General features: G+C 41.0%; 1 protein-coding gene across 2 annotated transcripts in view; it reads right to left on the bottom strand.

Annotated features, from left to right (window-relative positions):
* Window positions 1-12,787: 12,787 nt before the first annotated feature.
* LOC144722272 (uncharacterized) overlaps window positions 12,788-18,414 on the bottom strand; it is a 123,370-nt gene continuing 117,743 nt past the window's right edge. Inside the window, exons 59-60 of one of the 2 annotated variants that reach the window (XM_078600367.1) lie at window positions 16,589-16,621; window positions 12,788-14,508 (exon numbers count right to left, since the gene is read on the bottom strand). In XM_078600367.1, coding sequence (XP_078456493.1) covers window positions 14,239-14,508; window positions 16,589-16,621 — 303 coding nt within the window. In that variant the 3' untranslated portion in view covers window positions 12,788-14,238. The remainder of the gene's footprint in view (window positions 14,509-16,588; window positions 16,622-18,414) is intronic. The other variant, XM_078600368.1, reaches the window with a different exon arrangement.

The following is an 18,414-nucleotide window of genomic DNA, read 5'->3' as shown; positions in this document are numbered from 1 at the left end:
CATTAATAGCTGCTCAAAGCATTTGCCCTCACGGTCTGATAAATGCTCTGAAGGAAAACGTTGTATTTTTGAATGTGTGTGTGTGTGATATTTACCACTTTCTTCGAAAACAATATCACCTTTGATGATATAAACAAGCATTGTAATTTAGTTATGATCATGATATACAGTACTATTTCACCTTGCTATAGAGGAATATCGGGGCCGTGAGAGATGGCGATGGCTTGGGGAGGCCTACATCAAGCAGTGGATCGATCATGGCTCATGATGATTGTCGTGGTTAGTGATGATAAAGGATTCATCATCACGCGCCGCGTCGGACTTCGATAGGTGCTTGCGAACAGCACTTGCCCCAACAGTCTATAATGACTACATGTGAACAACAAGCCCATTCAATGGACCCTTTCTTCAATGTTTGAGTAAAAGGGCCGTTGTCCGAAACGTCGCCCTTATATGTTGTCCTTTTAAGGCAGCGATATTGAGGAACGCGTTGAGTTTCTGTGACTTGTCCATAATACAGATTTTTTTTGGGTTAGATCACGTAAATATAAATATGTCGTTAAACCCGCCACCACCCGATGCAGCCAATTAGCAAAGTTTGTCAGGCAAACAGAACATGACAATTCGTTACGATTATAGATTTGAAGCTTTCGTGATTGCAAAGATTTCTATTCTTAGGTTTTTTCGGTAAAGTCACGTAGGTAAAAAATTAAAATTAAAATTAATAAAAGTAAAATAAAATAAAAATCACGACGTTTCGGAGGCAACACAAGCTTCCGTCTTCAGGTGGAACCGTCACAGCCCGTAAGCTGTATCAAGTAAATGAGAGATTACAAGAGATACCACTCCGTATATATAATGGTTGAGGGGGGGGGGGAAGGGCCAGGAACGGCACACTTTTTATTATTATGGTAAGGTGCGGCTTGAGACTATGAATAGACTGCATAACAAATGACTGAGCCTTTATTATGGAGAGGTGCGGTTTGTGACTACGCCTAGCCTACATAACAAAATGCTGCAAATGAGAACGAGCCTCTGCCATGTAGATGGTAATAGACTGCATAACAAATGACTGAGTCTTTATTATGGAGAGGTTCGGTTTGTGACTACGCTTAGCCTACATAACAAAAGTGTGAAAAAAGAAGCTAAACCTGGTAAAACAAAACTGTCTGTCTATCAGTAACCTGTAATAATTGTCTGTCAAATAAGATGGTCCAAATAAGTGTAGTTAAATCTTTTTTGCATGGTTAATCACATCTTTCCAATGATTACTCAGTTTGTAACCATCATCACGGTTGAAATTATGTCAACCGTGATGATGGTTACAAATTATGTGTGTGTTGTCTCCGAAACGTCGTGATTTTTATTTTATTTTACTTTTATTAATTTAAATTTTTTACCTACGTGACTTTAGCGAAAAAAACCTAAGAATATAATTCGTTACGAGTACAGCACACCGGTGTGTTGGAGAGTAAATCCACAACATTTACAATATCATGGATGATATTGGTCGCAATAACCTCCTACGCGTTCAACTAACTTATGTTGCATCAGCGTGCCAACGCGGCTATCACAGACACGTGCTGTTGTCGTATGCATCTCGAGATCGTTGTCTTTGTGACGTTGCTTGCTCAAACGATCGCTTAAATGGCGTGACCCCCCCCCCCCATACCTAAAAGTAAGACGGTGTATTTGACTTGTTCGGGCGATGATACGCCCTAACAATCACCAACTGCTCGAAGCGTCTCTCAAGCCCCCTTAGCTTCATTCAATTCTGTGAGTGTGCTCATTTAACGTAAGAGGGTGTTTACCCACCGCCTCCTTCCCCCCTCCCCCCCAAAAAATGTAGAAAGCATAGCCTTGTACAAACCATGACCTGCAGGGAAAGGACCCTTTGGTATTTACGGTACCGTAAGGCCTCTTTGCATGAGGCTGTATCAATGTGAGGTTTTATACATATATGAAATATTTAACCTTGGGGCTTTAGCACATAGTCGACTACCGTTTGCATTGTTCCCCGCAGAGATGTATGCAGGTAAAACGATATCAATTATAATTTTTATAATGGGTCACATGGGCGCTGAGAGTGTGCGCTATTCGAATTTCGGTCCTCTTGCGATAACTGAAGCTGATCACAGCGAGTTATATTCTGGTGCAGACCCCGCAATTTCCTGCTCTTGCCACTGCTGTCAGAAGGGCCTCCACCAGGGAAAGGTCTGAAGAACCCCTCTAGAAGAAAGGATTTTTTTTTTATCCTAATCGTCAACTCTTGTGAGACATCTTGCAAGCGGTTGGTGGTAACCACTCTTTGACCCAATCACACGTGACTTGCCGATCGACTAACTCTGGCGTGTTCCCATTTAGTTCGGGACATTTAGTACGGGACATTTATTACGGGATATTTAGTACGGGACATTCAGTTCGGGACATTCAGTACGGGAAATTTAGTACGGGACATTTAGTTCGGGACATTTAGTACGGGACATTTAGTTCGGGACATTTAGTACGGGACATTTAGTACGGGACATTTAGTATGGGACATTTAGTACGGAACATTTAGTACGGGACATTTAGTATGGGACATTTAGTATGGGACATTCAGTACGGGACATTTAGTACGGGACATTTAGTATGGGACATTTAGTATGGGACATTCAGTACGGGATATTTAGTACGGGACATTTAGTATGGGACATTTAGTACGGGACATTTAGTACGGGACATTCAGTACGGGACATTTAGTATGGGACATTTAGTACAGGACATTTAGTACGGGACATTTATTACGGGATATTTAGTACGGGACATTCAGTTCGGGACATTCAGTACGGGAAATTTAGTACGGGACATTTAGTTCGGGACATTTAGTACGGGACATTTAGTTCGGGACATTTAGTACGGGACATTTAGTATGGGACATTTAGTATGGGACATTTAGTACGGGACATTTAGTACGGGACACTTAGTATGGGACATTTAGTATGGGACATTCAGTATGGGACATTTAGTACGGGACATTTAGTATGGGACATTTAGTATGGGACATTCAGTACGGGACATTTAGTACGGAACATTTAGTATGAGACATTTAGTACGGGACATTTAGTACGGGACATTCAGTACGGGACATTTAGTACGGGACATTTAGTACAGGACATTTAGTACGGGACATTTATTACGGGATATTTAGTACGGGACATTCAGTTCGGGACATTCAGTACGGGAAATTTAGTACGGGACATTTAGTTCGGGACATTTAGTACGGGACATTTAGTTCGGGACATTTAGTACGGGACATTTAGTATGGGACATTTAGTATGGGACATTTAGTACGGGACATTTAGTACGGGACACTTAGTATGGGACATTTAGTATGGGACATTCAGTACGGGACATTTAGTACGGGACATTTAGTATGGGACATTTAGTATGGGACATTCAGTACGGGACATTTAGTACGGAACATTTAGTATGAGACATTTAGTACGGGACATTTAGTACGGGACATTCAGTACGGGACATTTAGTACGGGACATTTAGTACGGGACATTTAGTATGGGACATTTAGTTCGGGACATTTAGTACGGGACATTTAGTACGGGACATTTAGTATGGGACATTTAGTATGGGGCATTTAGTATGGGACATTTAGTATGGGACATTTAGTATGGGACATTTAGTATGGGACATTCAGTTCGGGACATTTAGTATGGGACATTCAGTACGGGACATTCAGTTCGGGACATTTAGTATGGGACATTCAGTACGGGACATTTAGTACGGGACATTCAGTACGGGACATTTAGTATGGGACATTCAGTACGGGACATTCAGTTCGGGACATTTAGTATGGGACATTCAGTACGGGACATTTAGTACGGGACATTTAGTACGGGACATTTAGTACGGGACATTTAGTATGGGACATTTAGTATGGGATATTTAGTTCGGGACATTTAGTAAGGGACATTTAGTACGGGACATTTAGTATGGGACATTTAGTACGGGACATTTAGTTCGGGACATTTAGTACGGGACATTTAGTACGGGACATTTAGTACGGGACATTTAGTATGGGACATTTAGTATGGGACATTTAGTTCGGGACATTTAGTACGGGACATTTAGTACGGGACATTTAGTACGGGACATTTAGTTCGGGACATTTAGTATGGGACATTTAGTACGGGACATTTAGTACGGGACATTTAGTACGGGACATTTAGTACGGGACATTTAGTATGGGACATTTAGTTCGGGACATTTAGTACGGGACATTTAGTATGGGACATTTAGTACGGGACATTTAGTTCGGGACATTTAGTACGGGACATTTATTACAGGACTGCCGGGTGGACGGAGGTGGTGGGATCGATTTAAGAAACTTGTACCAATTGTTCCAACTGCCGTGCTGGGCAGAACTGACGGATGGATGGTGTTCATTTCAGCGGTAAGGGCCCAATGAGCTGCTATTGCTCTCTTTCATGAGCATCCTGCGACAGTACACAGTGGAGAGATGGTAACGAACTCGCCTGGTATGCAGGAGGTCCTGGGTTCGATCCCAACCCAGACGCCTGCTGTGATGTGGATTTTTCTTTGGGTCCTCCGGTTTTTCCCTATACTTTTAAGAAACAACACGCGTTTCGAATATTTGGATGCGATACCTTTCCACGCAATAAGCCTCTTTGTTGAGCTCTCATTTGGGCCAGGCCGCTCCTGAAAAAGAGATATATAGCTCAGTGGACCTCACCTGGTAAAATAACAATATATAGTTTAGTAGAGATGTTATACACAGTGCAGATATGTATCTTACCTATATATGCTAACTATTATACCGCGGCAGCATCCCGATAGTAATGACCAACCAACATTTTCTTAAAATACCAGACCAGCGCAAATTGGGTCTTCACACATAGCTACGGACGGCAGTTGTGGTGGTCACGTGTAAACACCAGGGATAGGAGGCAACATTACTCAGCTTTTAAATGAACACGATTCATTGTTGTTGTAATTGAATTTCAAACAGGCTTGATAATGGTTATGTGTGGACGTTTTTACAAGGCGAGCGAGATTAAACGAATTACCACATGGCTATCCACGGATACCAGTTTGTAGCGGATGCCTTGCGGGGTTTAAATACATGTTGAACACACTGTGTGCCCATCCCGTCACGGTTCTTATAACTTACACAAATACGTACCTTATTTATACATATGTGAGCAATGCTTTGAACTGGCGTTGTGACGATATGTGCAGTAGCTTGTCATACAGCGCATTATTGTATTGTAAAATATGGTGGGGAGTGGTGGTGCAGTGGTTAGGCGGAGGCACGAAGTTTGATGCCGTGAACCAGGCATCTTGAGTTTCATTCCCAGCAATGGCTCTGTCAGAGTGGACTGGTCGGCCCTCCCCCCACCTCGCAACTTAATCAACCCACGCTGATTGGCGTGGTGAAGTATGGTGAAGCAAACCCCCCACGAACTATCCACGTCTTGGGGAAGCATTCACATCCTGCAGTGGATGAACAAGGTCATTTGATATTCTTTGGGTCTTTCGCTAAAGTCACGTAGATAGGTTCAAATAAAATAACAAAAAACTACGACGTTTCGATCGCAACACAAGCGTTCGTCGTCCTCTTCCTGATGACGAACGTTTGTTTTGCGATCGAAACGTAGTTTTTTGTTATTTTCTTTGAACCTATCGACGTGACTTTACCGAAAGACCCATAGAATATGAATTACTGCAGTCCTGCAGTCAAGATTTAAGGACATTTGAATGACAGCATTCACGTCGTATGAATGTGTACACGTACACATATAGCCCTGTGTTAATTCACTTCTGCCCAAGGGTATCCCTACGCCTTGCGACAGTTGTTTTGTATCACACTTCACCAGTCTGGTCAGTGCACAATATGACATATAGTTTTTCAATACGCGGGTGTTCATTAATTTAATAGATTCGCCTACAGACTAGTTTCGCTTGCACTTCAAAAGTCGCCTTTTAATTCGACATCGGTTTGAGAGTGATGACGTGCAGTGGCATCGCCGTGATTGTGGATAATTACCCTTAATTCCCGTGTGGATTAGGCGAATCAATACGGCGGAGCTCCCCGAGCCAATCTCGTCTCCTTACGCTCATCAGGCCAGCCAAGGTCAGCGCAGCCCGGCAGGGTTCAATACCAGCTACAGCCCATGCCACCTAATCGCTTTTTCAGTCTCCTGCACGAACTCGCCTCTCCACTACAACGTGTAACAGATAAATGGACAGGCAGACAATGTCTCCTTCACATATATATATTTGTCCACGTAAAAACATAAAAGTATTTCTTACACAGCCCATCTTGTGTGTACAATCCATTTAACACTCCGGTTATTGTTTTAAGGCTGCTGAACAACAGCTATGATGATACAGAATCATATGTAGCTTTTTGTTAATCCATTGTTGTATTAAGGGCTTCCTACACACACCGTGTTGGTCATGGGCGTTGTTTGACCATACTTCACCGCTCTGGTTAGCGTGAGCTGATGAAGCGGAGGAGTGCGGGTGGTCAGATATCACGCGCACTGTTGCAGATATCACTTGCTCCTATGCTATTCTTGGATATGGCAATCTTTTCAAGAGCTAAATCCTTAAACTTGTTACAGACACTTTCCGTGGCCAGAAATCGAACTCGACGTCGCTGGGTTCATATGCTGTTTTAAGAAGAAGAATAAAAAGATAGCCCTTGTCAATTCGCCGCTGTATGTCTTGGTCATGGGGGTTGTGCGACCGTACTTTGGTGCACTCGACAGCATGGGGCGGTGAAGAAGGGGGGGCCTTATATTCAGATATGATGTTCGCCGCGGCCGAGAGTCAATCCCATGTGACTGGACTCATAGGACAGTGCCCGAAACCACTGTGCCACTGCTTATCGTAATACATAATATCGTCATGCTACGATATATAATAATAATCCATATCAGGGTGCATTTTAGCCGATATAATGTGTAATCCGCTAGCACAGCGGGGTCTATGCCTGCTGCATTATACTTGTTATAAAGCAGAAATATGTCTTGTAGGTCTATACATTGTAATAATTATCGACATCATCATCAAGCCATGATTTATCCACTGTTGGATGCAAGAGGCCTCCAAACGCTGTTACCATCCATCAGGGTCCTAGAATGCCATAATATATCTGACTCCTGCAGTGAGCTCACCATAGGTGTAAGTATACACGGGGGAAATATTAACGAAAAAATCCCCTTAACAATCAGAATGTACAAATCCAAATGCAATATTGAGGAAAGACTGCCGCTCAGAATTTGTTTTCGAGCCCACACTGCCGGTGAGAATCGAATAAAAAATTGTCAACATTTTTCTTGCTTTTCAAAATCCCAGTTTGCTGAAAAAAAACAAGTAAATGTAGCATATTTACCCACGTGACAACTTGATTTAATCGGCTCTGTCGGGTGGTGGAGGGTTATATATAGATTTTTAAAAAATTCCAGTCGATCGGCTAGTTGTTTGTGGTGGTTTGAAGTGTGGGTACTCCCACTCTTCCTCGAAGGCGTCAAAGAGTGGGCCACCAATACCCTACAGACGTGCTCTCTAGTCTATAGCACCCTCTAGTTGAGATCTTTCCACCAGCAATGGACAGAGCAAGCAATTTCAGGGCTGCACCTTCGCCTTTACTAAAGGAATGTGTGAAATAATGCAGGACATCAATTTGCTCATCATAACCGCAATTAAACATACTAAACACTATTTATAAGTTATTTATTACCAGGTAAGGCCCGCTGAACTATATAGCTTTTTTCAGAAGCAACCTTGCCACAAATGATAGCTCAACGAAGTGGCTTATCACGTGGACATTTATAGCAGTCAAATACCTTAAACGCATGTTGATTCTAAATGTGGAGGGAAAAGCCGGATGATCCGGAGAAAAATCCACGCGCGGAGAACACCCAAACTCCAAATATACTGGCATCGTCAGGGTGGAGATCAAACCCACAACCTCTTGTATACCAGGCGAGGTAGTCACCATCTCGTGCCACCATTAATAAAATTCATGGTGGCACATGCTGTCGCCGAGAGCTGACGCTCCAGATACAATCTGCGAAGCTTAATAGCCCCGCTCATTAGCTAAGAGTGATATTGTTCTTCTTGGGTTTTTCGGTAAAGTCACGTAGAAGGGAAGTAATAAAATAATAAAAATAAAACATAAAACATGAGAATTATTTTATTATGTTTTATTTTTATTATTTTATTACGTTCCTTCTACGTGGCTTTACCGAAAAAACCAAGAAGATGAATCCCTGCAGTCACGAAAGCTTTAAAGTGATATTGTTCTCAGCCAGCTACAATGATGGGCTAAGATACTGCATTTGAAATACAATTTCTTGCAAGTGTATTGAATATATTGATTGGAATTCAGATTCTACGTGCTATTCATTTTTTCGCGTACATATTTGTGCGTATGTTAGAGCACAATGGAAACTCCCGATGATGCTTGGACAACCAAATGGAGTCCACAGGAAGTTACAAACTCCTCGCAAAAGACCCGACGGAGAAGATCTCTCCCGGACCTTGACGCAGTTTACTCACAGCATCCACACAAACCATGGCAGCAGATACGGATACTCTATGGTCAGTGTGGCGGAGTCTGTGGTCACCCAAAACAGACCATGGAAAGTATGTACTGTATGCTGAACTTCTTTCGCACCACTCGTAGCAAACCGTGCTAATGGGAGGTGCGAAATGAACGACTTTAACGACGCAATTATCTGGCTCAACCACCGCAACGTCAAAATCAGCAGCCATGCAAAGAAAAAGACGATGGAAACTCCTACGGAGGTGAAGAATTCTAGTAAACAGCTGTCGCAAAGCACCAAGAGCAGTCCTAGCAAGTAATAGCGTCTGTGGAATGAAAATGGTGGCTCGAATGACAACTCCACGGGTGTGCACACTCTGCCAGTGCAATGCCAGGATCTATTTTTTCTCTCCAATACTCGTATATATATATTTTTACGAATGATAGAAACCGCCAATAGTTTTAATAATTGAGATTGTAACTCTATAAAGTTCAGGAAGGCGTGCAATGCACACTAAATTCGATATTTGAAAACAATATTCCGAAGCGGTGATTTTTTTTTCTGATGCATTATATGGCTGAAGAATCAGTTCTTATCCATAGATATTACGTTAGCTTGATATGTAGATGGTTTAAACGAAACACCACGCGTAAAATGCGTACGATAAACAGTCCAAACTAGACAAATAATAATGTTATTTTCTGAGACGGGTGAGTGTTTTATCACGAGGTAGTATTTTGGAGTATCTGTCATAAACACCGTCATGTCTGTGACACGTAAACCATGGCCCCCAGTTCCCAGCAGCTTTCCCTTCGTCTGTGTTCAACTCCACGGGAGGCAAACGAAATTACTCACTGATCGTGCGACGCGTCTGCTGTATTCGCAAGTGTTTAGCATTGCATGGGGACTGAAGGCAGTTTGAAACTTTAGGTTTACCTTGAAACTAAATATTCCCATTGGCTGTAATTTTGGGAAAGCCGAATTTGAAATTGTTGATTTTTTTTATTTTTCTCGACGTTAGTGCACGGAGGCTATATTTGTCCCAAATGTTTACTTTCAAAGCCTTTCCAGTCGAATGTGAATGTTAATATAATTGCAACACATAGACCTCGTCCGTGTCATTAAAATCAGCTCTGAGATTATTAAGCCAATGCTGCCACCTTCTGCTAAATGTGGGTGCACAGGCTGGAAACGAATGCACACAATTATGGCCTTATTCCGTGTGCAATTCTAATGAATAAAGATCGGCATCAGCCACACTCAATCCACTGCCGAATGAACGATCGCCTTTGTGGCCGGCTGGAACGCTCTTCATTCCAATATTAGGAAGCCACTGGAGCTATGCACGTTTAAATCCAGATTGAAAACGAATTTCTTTAGCGCTGCTTTTTATGTTTAGTTTGTCTCCTCCCGCACCTCCGATTAGCACGGTTGGCTACGGACGGTGCGAACAAAGTTCAACATACATCTCCCATGGTTCTGCGATTTAACAATCACATATTGATACACTGCACTACAAATCTCATATTTTCTAAGCACCAGATTGAAGTGGTTTATTAACAAGTAAACAATGATTTTTTTTATAGCAAAGGAACGATATGCACAGCAGTATGGCTGGGTATCTATACTACATTTACGTTGGGAGTAAAATAATGTTTTATCGAACTGGTAGAATTGGTACATAACCACACTTTAGCTATATATGTCGGTTGCTATTGACATTAACAATTTTACAGACGCTACAGGCCTCCTTTTCTCAATCCACTGCTGGATGGTCTCCAGAGCCACTCCGTGTCGTGAATGGTGTATTTGACCATACTTCACCCTAGTGGTCAGTGCAGGTTGGTTAAGGGTATGTTGGCTCTGGACTGGTCCAGACATATCAATCGCCACTGGTGATAGCCGTGGTTGGGAATTGAACTCGCGTAACAGGAGCTTGTTGCGCAGTGTGTGAATCAGTCCACTACGCCACCCAACATCAACAATGCAGAGCAATAAACGTGATGGGGCTTACTTCGGGTCTCACCTAATGCGCCTATTCATTGCATATATTGTACAATTGGACCTGTATGTACATATTCTGGCTGTCAAAGGAAACCCTCAAATGAAATGGAGTGCTAAGCTTTTATCGAACTGGCAGAATAGGGAGATGTTTTTTTAGTTTTAAGGATTTACGTAAAACTACTTTTAGACGTCACCGCGACTCTCTCCGTTGAATACGGTGAACTCTTTATATATTCAAAAAACGCTGCCATCCGCGTCACAAATTACACCGCAACAACGTTACAGGGCACACAAAATTATACACAACGGATAGTTGTTATAATGACAGTGTCATCGGTAAATCTGAGATGGTTCCTCCACTCGTGTGTATGCTTTTTGTTTTACCAATGCAAAGTTCACAAATGGTCATCTCACGTCGCTGTGAATAACCTTGGCGACATGAGTCTCCTAGTCTCACTTGTCTTCTGATGCACTTCTCACTTACTCCTCTTCATCCCGCATGGGATTCATAATCGTCTTGTTTTTGTGCGTGTCGTAAACCCTCCACCACCCGACGCGGCAAATAAATAAAAGTGTCACGTGAATAAAACGTGGCCAATTGCATAACTGCTTGAGCAGCACACCACTGGTGTTGTTGTTGGAGAGGAATCTTAAAATACTTAAATGCGTAACGAAATTTCGCTGGAGATTACATCCAGCATCACCACGTTGCTAACAGGAGCTCAGACGCAGAGTAAAATAATTTCCCAGATCCGGGCCTTTAAGTAGTAGACATGACGTCATCGGTAGTCATGCGCGTGATCTAATTTAATAATTCGTCGATTCCGGGTTAATTGGCTGTGACTTGGCAGGTTCGGTTACATGGCCTGACCCAAAATAAACCAATTATGAGTCATAGTGGCCGTGAAAGCCCACGTATAGATTAACTTTTCAATGTATTAATGCAATTCCATTTTAGATATTCTATTTTTTGTTTTTCTTTTGTATATGCATGTGGTTCATCAAAGACGCGGCACAAGTTGGCACACTCTTAGCAAACCTACTTTCTAAGGTTTACACAGAGATGAAGTAATGTACCTCAATAACTGCTCAACGCGAAAGAGGTGATGCAACGGCATTGACGATTGACAGACCTCTTAATTGCACACATCTGGGAGCAGAATAAGGGGGCATTTACGGGGCCAACCAACGACATAAGCAAGCCAGTCGTCACACACAATAAGATTCTGATAGAAAAAAAAAACCTCGTGAATATCAAATGCAATTGTGGCTAAGGTTTGCAAACTATGGAAGAGCAATTGACTTCAGACATTGATGCCGTCATCCCAAGTACGCGCAAACCAAAGTCTACATAAAATATATTGCCATTTATACTTTTGTGCTTTTAAAAAATGATCAGTCTGCAATGTTTAAATATTTTGTTCTTCTACCGTTTGCGAGATCTCGGTGGTTTTCTTCCGTCGCATAGACAAGGGTTCAAATGAAATGGCAAGAGGGGAGAGACATGGGGAAGAAATAAGTGGATTTATGAACGTGGATTGTATTATTCTTTTCTCACATGTCTCCCCCAAAAGCTCAGGAATCAAGAATACTGGAACAATGCTGTGATGGGTATGCCTTTCATTTCATTCTAAGCTGTAGCCTATACAAGCCCATGGGATTATATTCTACATTTGTACAAATTAAGCCGAGGGGAACTGCTGGTTAAAATGGTTACTGATCGAGTTAATTACTCTTTCCTGCATTGCAAATGTAATGGCTTACATATTAGCTTTTATATAAGAAAATCAGCATTCAAATAAAAATTTAGCTTTCTAATGCATTTTTTGGGAACAATCATTTTCGGAAGAATCTCCCAGCATACTCGGACATTGCGCCAGGATACCGGGGTACAACCTCAAACACATCAGAGACCTATACAACACAACTGCAAACGTCTACACAGTGGCTAAAATAAATATTATTATTCGCACTGAACGATCAGGCGACTGCTGTTGCGGACAGAGCCAACATGGGTCGGAGAGGCGAACAGCATAGATGCGACCGATATTTCTCAGAGCTACGATGTGGAATTTTCATTCGGTGCACAAAGTGGATTGAACAATCGTCCCTCTCAAGGATTGAAGTGCTCTTCGTTTCACCGACTTGTGCAAATGACACACTCGCTTGGAAAACTAGAATTCGCATAGAGAAATCGACAAACGAAAACCGACAGTAATTATCTGTTTATTTTGTTTAAGCATGCAGGAACACACCGCACTAACAAGAATGCAACATCAACTTTGGACGAGTTATTCAATTGCTTTTCGTACACTTACAGGCCTTTCAGTTCATGATATAAGATGTCGAACACGTGTGCTTTTACAAACCAAGGCAATGAGGCCAGTTCAGTAAGCTAAAATAACATCTAGTGCTGGATATCCAAAGTTGCTTGTGCTATGTCATTGTTAAGGGGAAGGAGATTATATGATTTAGTCTATAACACCTCTGCCAAGCCTTCCTAAAATCCCCTCTACCGTAAAAAGGCATCTATAAAAGCAGGCACATCTACTGATAAGGCACACACTACCATAATCCATGGAAAGTTCTCCCAAACAACTGTCATACGGTAACATTTTCATCATCATCATCATAATCTTCTTAATAACATACAAAGCCAATGCTGGTTGTGCATATACTTATCATAAGTACATTGGACATCGAATAAAATTAAAGGAATACAATAAATTTTATTGTGGCCAATGTAGAAGAATAAAAATGTTTCCATTGTCGATCACAAATGTTTTAAGATCGCCAAACGACATGCAATTATTAATCCTGGCAAAGTAAGCCTGAAAGGAATCGATTAGAATTTAACCCATTACACAGTTAATAGTTAGTAGATACAAATGGTAAAAAAATCCACACACACCCCTTTGTTTGAAATTGATATATGATTATCTCGGGACATCACAGATACCACGCATATGATGGTGATGTCAAATAAAAAAACGTGTGTATAGAAAACTGGGGCCAATCCTGATGAATGTTGTTATTATTTCTCGAACGTGACTGAGAAAAAAATGATGGATATTTAAATGATTTAAACTGTTGTTTACGGAGGAACTCTCATTCACTATAGTCAATATACCCCCCCCCCCCCCACACTTATAACAGTTAAACGGTTGAATGTATTATTTTACTTTACACACCGTCAATCCAAATTGTGCTGTCGAAATCTTGAAACTAATATGGCCATTCATACTCGCATTCGGCACAGCCTCATATCACGTCGGGGAAAGAATAAGAAAAAAAAATATCGGAAATGTTTAAATCGTGCCAGTGGAACGGTGGTTATTAAACTACAGTAAGTATGCAGAGGCCAATCTCCTCCCCCCCCACCTCTTAGCTGAGGAGTGCAGCGTTTGGGGACTTTTGTCCAGGGAGTATCTGTGTGACCCCCCCCCCCCGCCACTACTTCGCGGTTGGTCATCTGTCCTGTACCGGGCTATTATAATAAAGACTTTTAAGAAAAGAAAACAATAGGGTATGCAACCGTCGCCCCATTTTCATAACGATCCTGGCTTCGCGAAAGCGCAGGCAGTCCTCCCGACGTGAGCAGCCACTTTCATTAATCTCAGCACCCCCCCCCCCACCCCGCGGCCAATCCGTTAGGGACAAGCTAGTACGTCTCCTTCTCGCGCACCACCTGCTCGCGCTCGCCCTGCCAGTTGGCGAGCTCCACGAACTTCTCCTCGGAGATGAGGCCGTTCTTGAACGCGTCGACGAGCCCCATCTCCTCGCCATCGACCATGATGCGAACCTGCCGCTTGATCTTCTGCAGGCGGATCGTCTCGCGCTCGCGTAGACGGTTCTGCAGCTCAGCCACGAGCGTCACCTGCTGCGCCAGCATGGAGCTCAGCCCCGACATGCGGTTCTGGAGCTCCAGGAACTGGTGTGTGTGTGTAGAGGCGGAAGCAGAGATGGCGGGGGGGGGGGGAGTTAAATACGAAGCAATAATAGAGAACTCGTTGGTGGGAGCATACCAACTGATTCATTATCGTTATAAATTAATGCTTTTGTTTGCATGGAACAGCGTCCCCTGTTATTCAGATGGAGTGCTCTCACCAATAATATATGGTTACGCAGCAGTATATATTTTTTTAATAAGCCTGACTTGGCTGATGAGACCCAAATGGTTGAAGCTGCCACAGATTAATGCAGCTGGACAAGATTGGGATGGACTGATATAATTTTTTAGTTTTTTCATAATATGTGCAGACACATAATTAAGTTCTGCTTACGTCTGCTTTATTATTGTGGTAAAAAGGGCAATTCCACACGTTAGCCAAAGGTTTGGCTGTATACAATACATGGATAATTTCTTTGACGAAATAAATATTCACGGACTTAATTTTGCTTGGGATTTTTTTTTATCAAACCCGTAAATAGTGTTGAAACAAGTTAGAAGTGGAGTGGGCCAGAATAAAAATAATCATATTTACAGTCTGATAAAATAAAATATATGATTCAAATAAAAATGGATAGCAATTGTATTTGTTTCTGAGATGTTTCCTTTGATAAAAATCAAATTTAGTTCACTGAAGTAAGCCATACTAGATGAGAAAATGTCATGCCTAAAACCGATCATCACCTGTGGGAAACATGTCTCCACTGAATAACATGTTACTAATAATTTTACTTGTATTTTGTGATGTCTATTTAATGAAATATATGCTCTAAAAAAATCAAGTTCCTGGTAAAGTTAATTGATGGTAAAAAATAAATAACAAATAAACAAATCAGTTGCAATCTATTGTCAATTATAAATACAACTGTTGCCAAGATAAAAAAAAACACATTAATCAACAGAAAGGTACAAAAAGCAACATGTTAAATTACTTGCACTCTTGTTATTCGCAGTGCAGCTGCATTTAGTCACTATATGACCCAAAATGTGTTCTTGAATTATAATGCATTATATGAGTTTGTATATTTAAATTGCAAAATTTCTCAGTACGCGTAAATTTAATGTTATGAGTCCCTTGCAAAAAAATCTTACAGAAACGGTCACGTTAATCACGATATTCCATTGAAATAAAAAACAATACTAAAATATGAAAGAGAAGAGAATAAAAAAAATGGTCTTATCTCTCGGGAGATAATCAAAACCTTTAAAGGAACTTGTTGAATATTAGACATTCTGTAGGATTTCCTTGCAAAGGCTCAGAGAGTGTATAACTTATATTGTTATATTGACATGAAGTAGAAGAGACAATAAGTTTGGTTATTTATGAATGCATACACACACAGCCAAAGAAAATGTTAAGCCAATTATCAACAAATTAAAATATGAATTGTGATAACGCTTAACCTTGCTTTCTGTCAAGTAAATAACACAACCTATTTCACAAATCGCATATGACAAAGATGTGAATTTATCATGCAATATAAACAGCACACACATTATTGCATTGGTGTTGCTGTTGTTTGTAAATACACAACAGAAAGCAGGGTTAGAAACACAGGGGTTAAACTTGAATTGTAAGGGTGCGGCAGATGTGGAACCAGGATTTCAACGTGGGGGAAACAACTGTATATCTTACTTCGTATATGTTAGTCATAACAACACTTGAATATACATATTCTTTGGGTCTTTCGGTAAAGTCACGTAGATAGGTTCAAAGAAAATAACAAAAAACAAAAACTACGACGTTTTGATCGCAACACAAGCTGTCGTCTTTATAAAAAAAAAGACGACCTCTTGTCTTGCGATCGAAACGTCGTAGTTTTTGCTTTTTGCTATTTTCTTTGAACCTATCTACGTGACTTTACCGAAAGACCCAAAGAATATGAATTCCTGCAGTCTCGAAAGCTTTAAGTCAAGATTTGAATAGACATGTTATAGACTAACAATTATATCACGCATGGGTTTCCACTGGAGGCCACTGAGATAATCCTGGATCCACAACTGCCCTTTTACCGTGAGTAAAACATCACACGTTAATAAAATGTAATGAATAAATGCCCACCTGACACGACAAGGTTTGTCTCAATTGCTCTTGCTAATGAAGAATAAAACAAAACCAGAACATTCAGCATTCTGCCGCCAACTCGCGTTGCATCACCACTGTCAAGTCGAGCACTAAAAACAGGTCACGGCTCTCGTTGAAATTGATGCTGGGTGGATCAATCGGAATTTTACAACGGGGCCACACCTGCCTTCTGACTGACAACAGCGTTCAGTGTGGCCTGTTGTTGTTACCGGGGTTTCCATTTGCCGTTGCATCGAATAAGTGCTGTTTATTCGAATCAAAGTTTCTTTGGAAAAACATTTTTTATAAAGATGAATGAAAATGCATCTAAGTATCCTACCATAACACTTATCCAGAATATAAAAGAATATATATTGTGGAATAATTGGCATATTTTGGGGTGGTTGATGAGTTTTACATAGAAATAAGCTACCTGTGATGCTTTATAATCAGGACACATAATTCAATTGTATGGATGTATGTTTAACTTCCTTCACACCGTACACAGCCAACTGTGCTAATCGGAGGTGCGGGGAAGGGACAATAAACTAAACACAAAAAGTAGTTTTAAAGAAATTAGTTCATGTAGCGCTTGGGTCATTTGTTTATTTTTAATGAGGGCCTTTCTTGTGAGTTTTAAGTCAAAATGAGCAATGTGTTATGTTTTATAATCAGGGCACAGCTCTAAGTAAATGACTGAAAATGAGAGAGACAACTGCATGTAGGCAAATTTAAACAGATAATTTAGTGGTATTCCGTTGTGCACAAGCATGAATAACAAAAACTCACATTCATGAGTAATGCTGCTGGCTTAAAAGGAAAATAATATATAATAAGAAATATTCGTGCTTTGGGTTATTTATTTAATTTCAACACTGGCATTAAAACATTTAAATTGTTTATTCTTTATATAGAATGCTATTTTTAAATCCTTTATATTAAGTTCGCGTGCTTGCTTGCTTGCGTGCTTGCTTGCTTGCTTAGGACCGTGCAAATCTTTCGGTCGTTTTTTAACCCACTTCCCGTGATCCAATCGAGCTGACATTTTCCACACAGACTCGTTGTGCCAGACAATTATTGTTCGTGAAAAAAAATTCCCAAAATTTTACACTTTTTAGGCAAAAAAATTATTTTACATATATTCAAATAGAACGCATTCATGGCTTTGGCTGAACGTCAGAGTGTAAGAGCCCAGAGCGTAACCCCTCCACAGGCCGTGGCGGAGTAGCGCAGTTGGTAGCGCCCTCGCTTCCCATGCCAAAGGTCGCGGGATCGATCCCCGCGTCCTCCACAGGCGAATATATTTTAAAATCCTTTATATTAAGTTTGCTTGCTTGCTTAGGACCGTGCAAATCTTTTGGTCGTTTTTTAACCCACTTCCCGTGATCCAATCGAGCTGACATTTTCCACACAGACTCGTTGTGTGTGACAATTAATTTTCCTGAAAAAAAATCCAAAATTTTACACTGTTTATGGAAAACAAATTAAATATTTAATTACCAATTGCTTAATGGTGGCAGACAATCATCTGACCCATAAGTGGCAGCCATCTCAAGCCAGAGGACGAGAGGACTCTAGCCGCCACGCATATAAAGGATTTATAGTGAAAAACTTTGTTTTTACGGGTTTACTTGTTCATCTTCTTTTTTAGATGCCATTTAAAAATGGAATGAAAATTGACAAAAGACGAACAAATTCAATTCGTTTCTATGTACGCTAAACAAGGCAACTGTAATATTTAAAAAAAGTGCTAAATAAGTTTCAAAGGATAATTCGCGCATGCATTAATGTTAACGGACGTCAGTTTAGACATTTGGTAAAAT

Source organism: Lampetra planeri, chromosome 14, assembly GCF_965212315.1.
Source record: "Lampetra planeri chromosome 14, kcLamPlan1.2.h2, whole genome shotgun sequence".
Classification (NCBI taxonomy): domain Eukaryota; kingdom Metazoa; phylum Chordata; class Hyperoartia; order Petromyzontiformes; family Petromyzontidae; genus Lampetra; species Lampetra planeri.
Note: the sequence above shows the minus strand (reverse complement) of the source record. Positions and strands in the feature narration are given on the sequence as shown.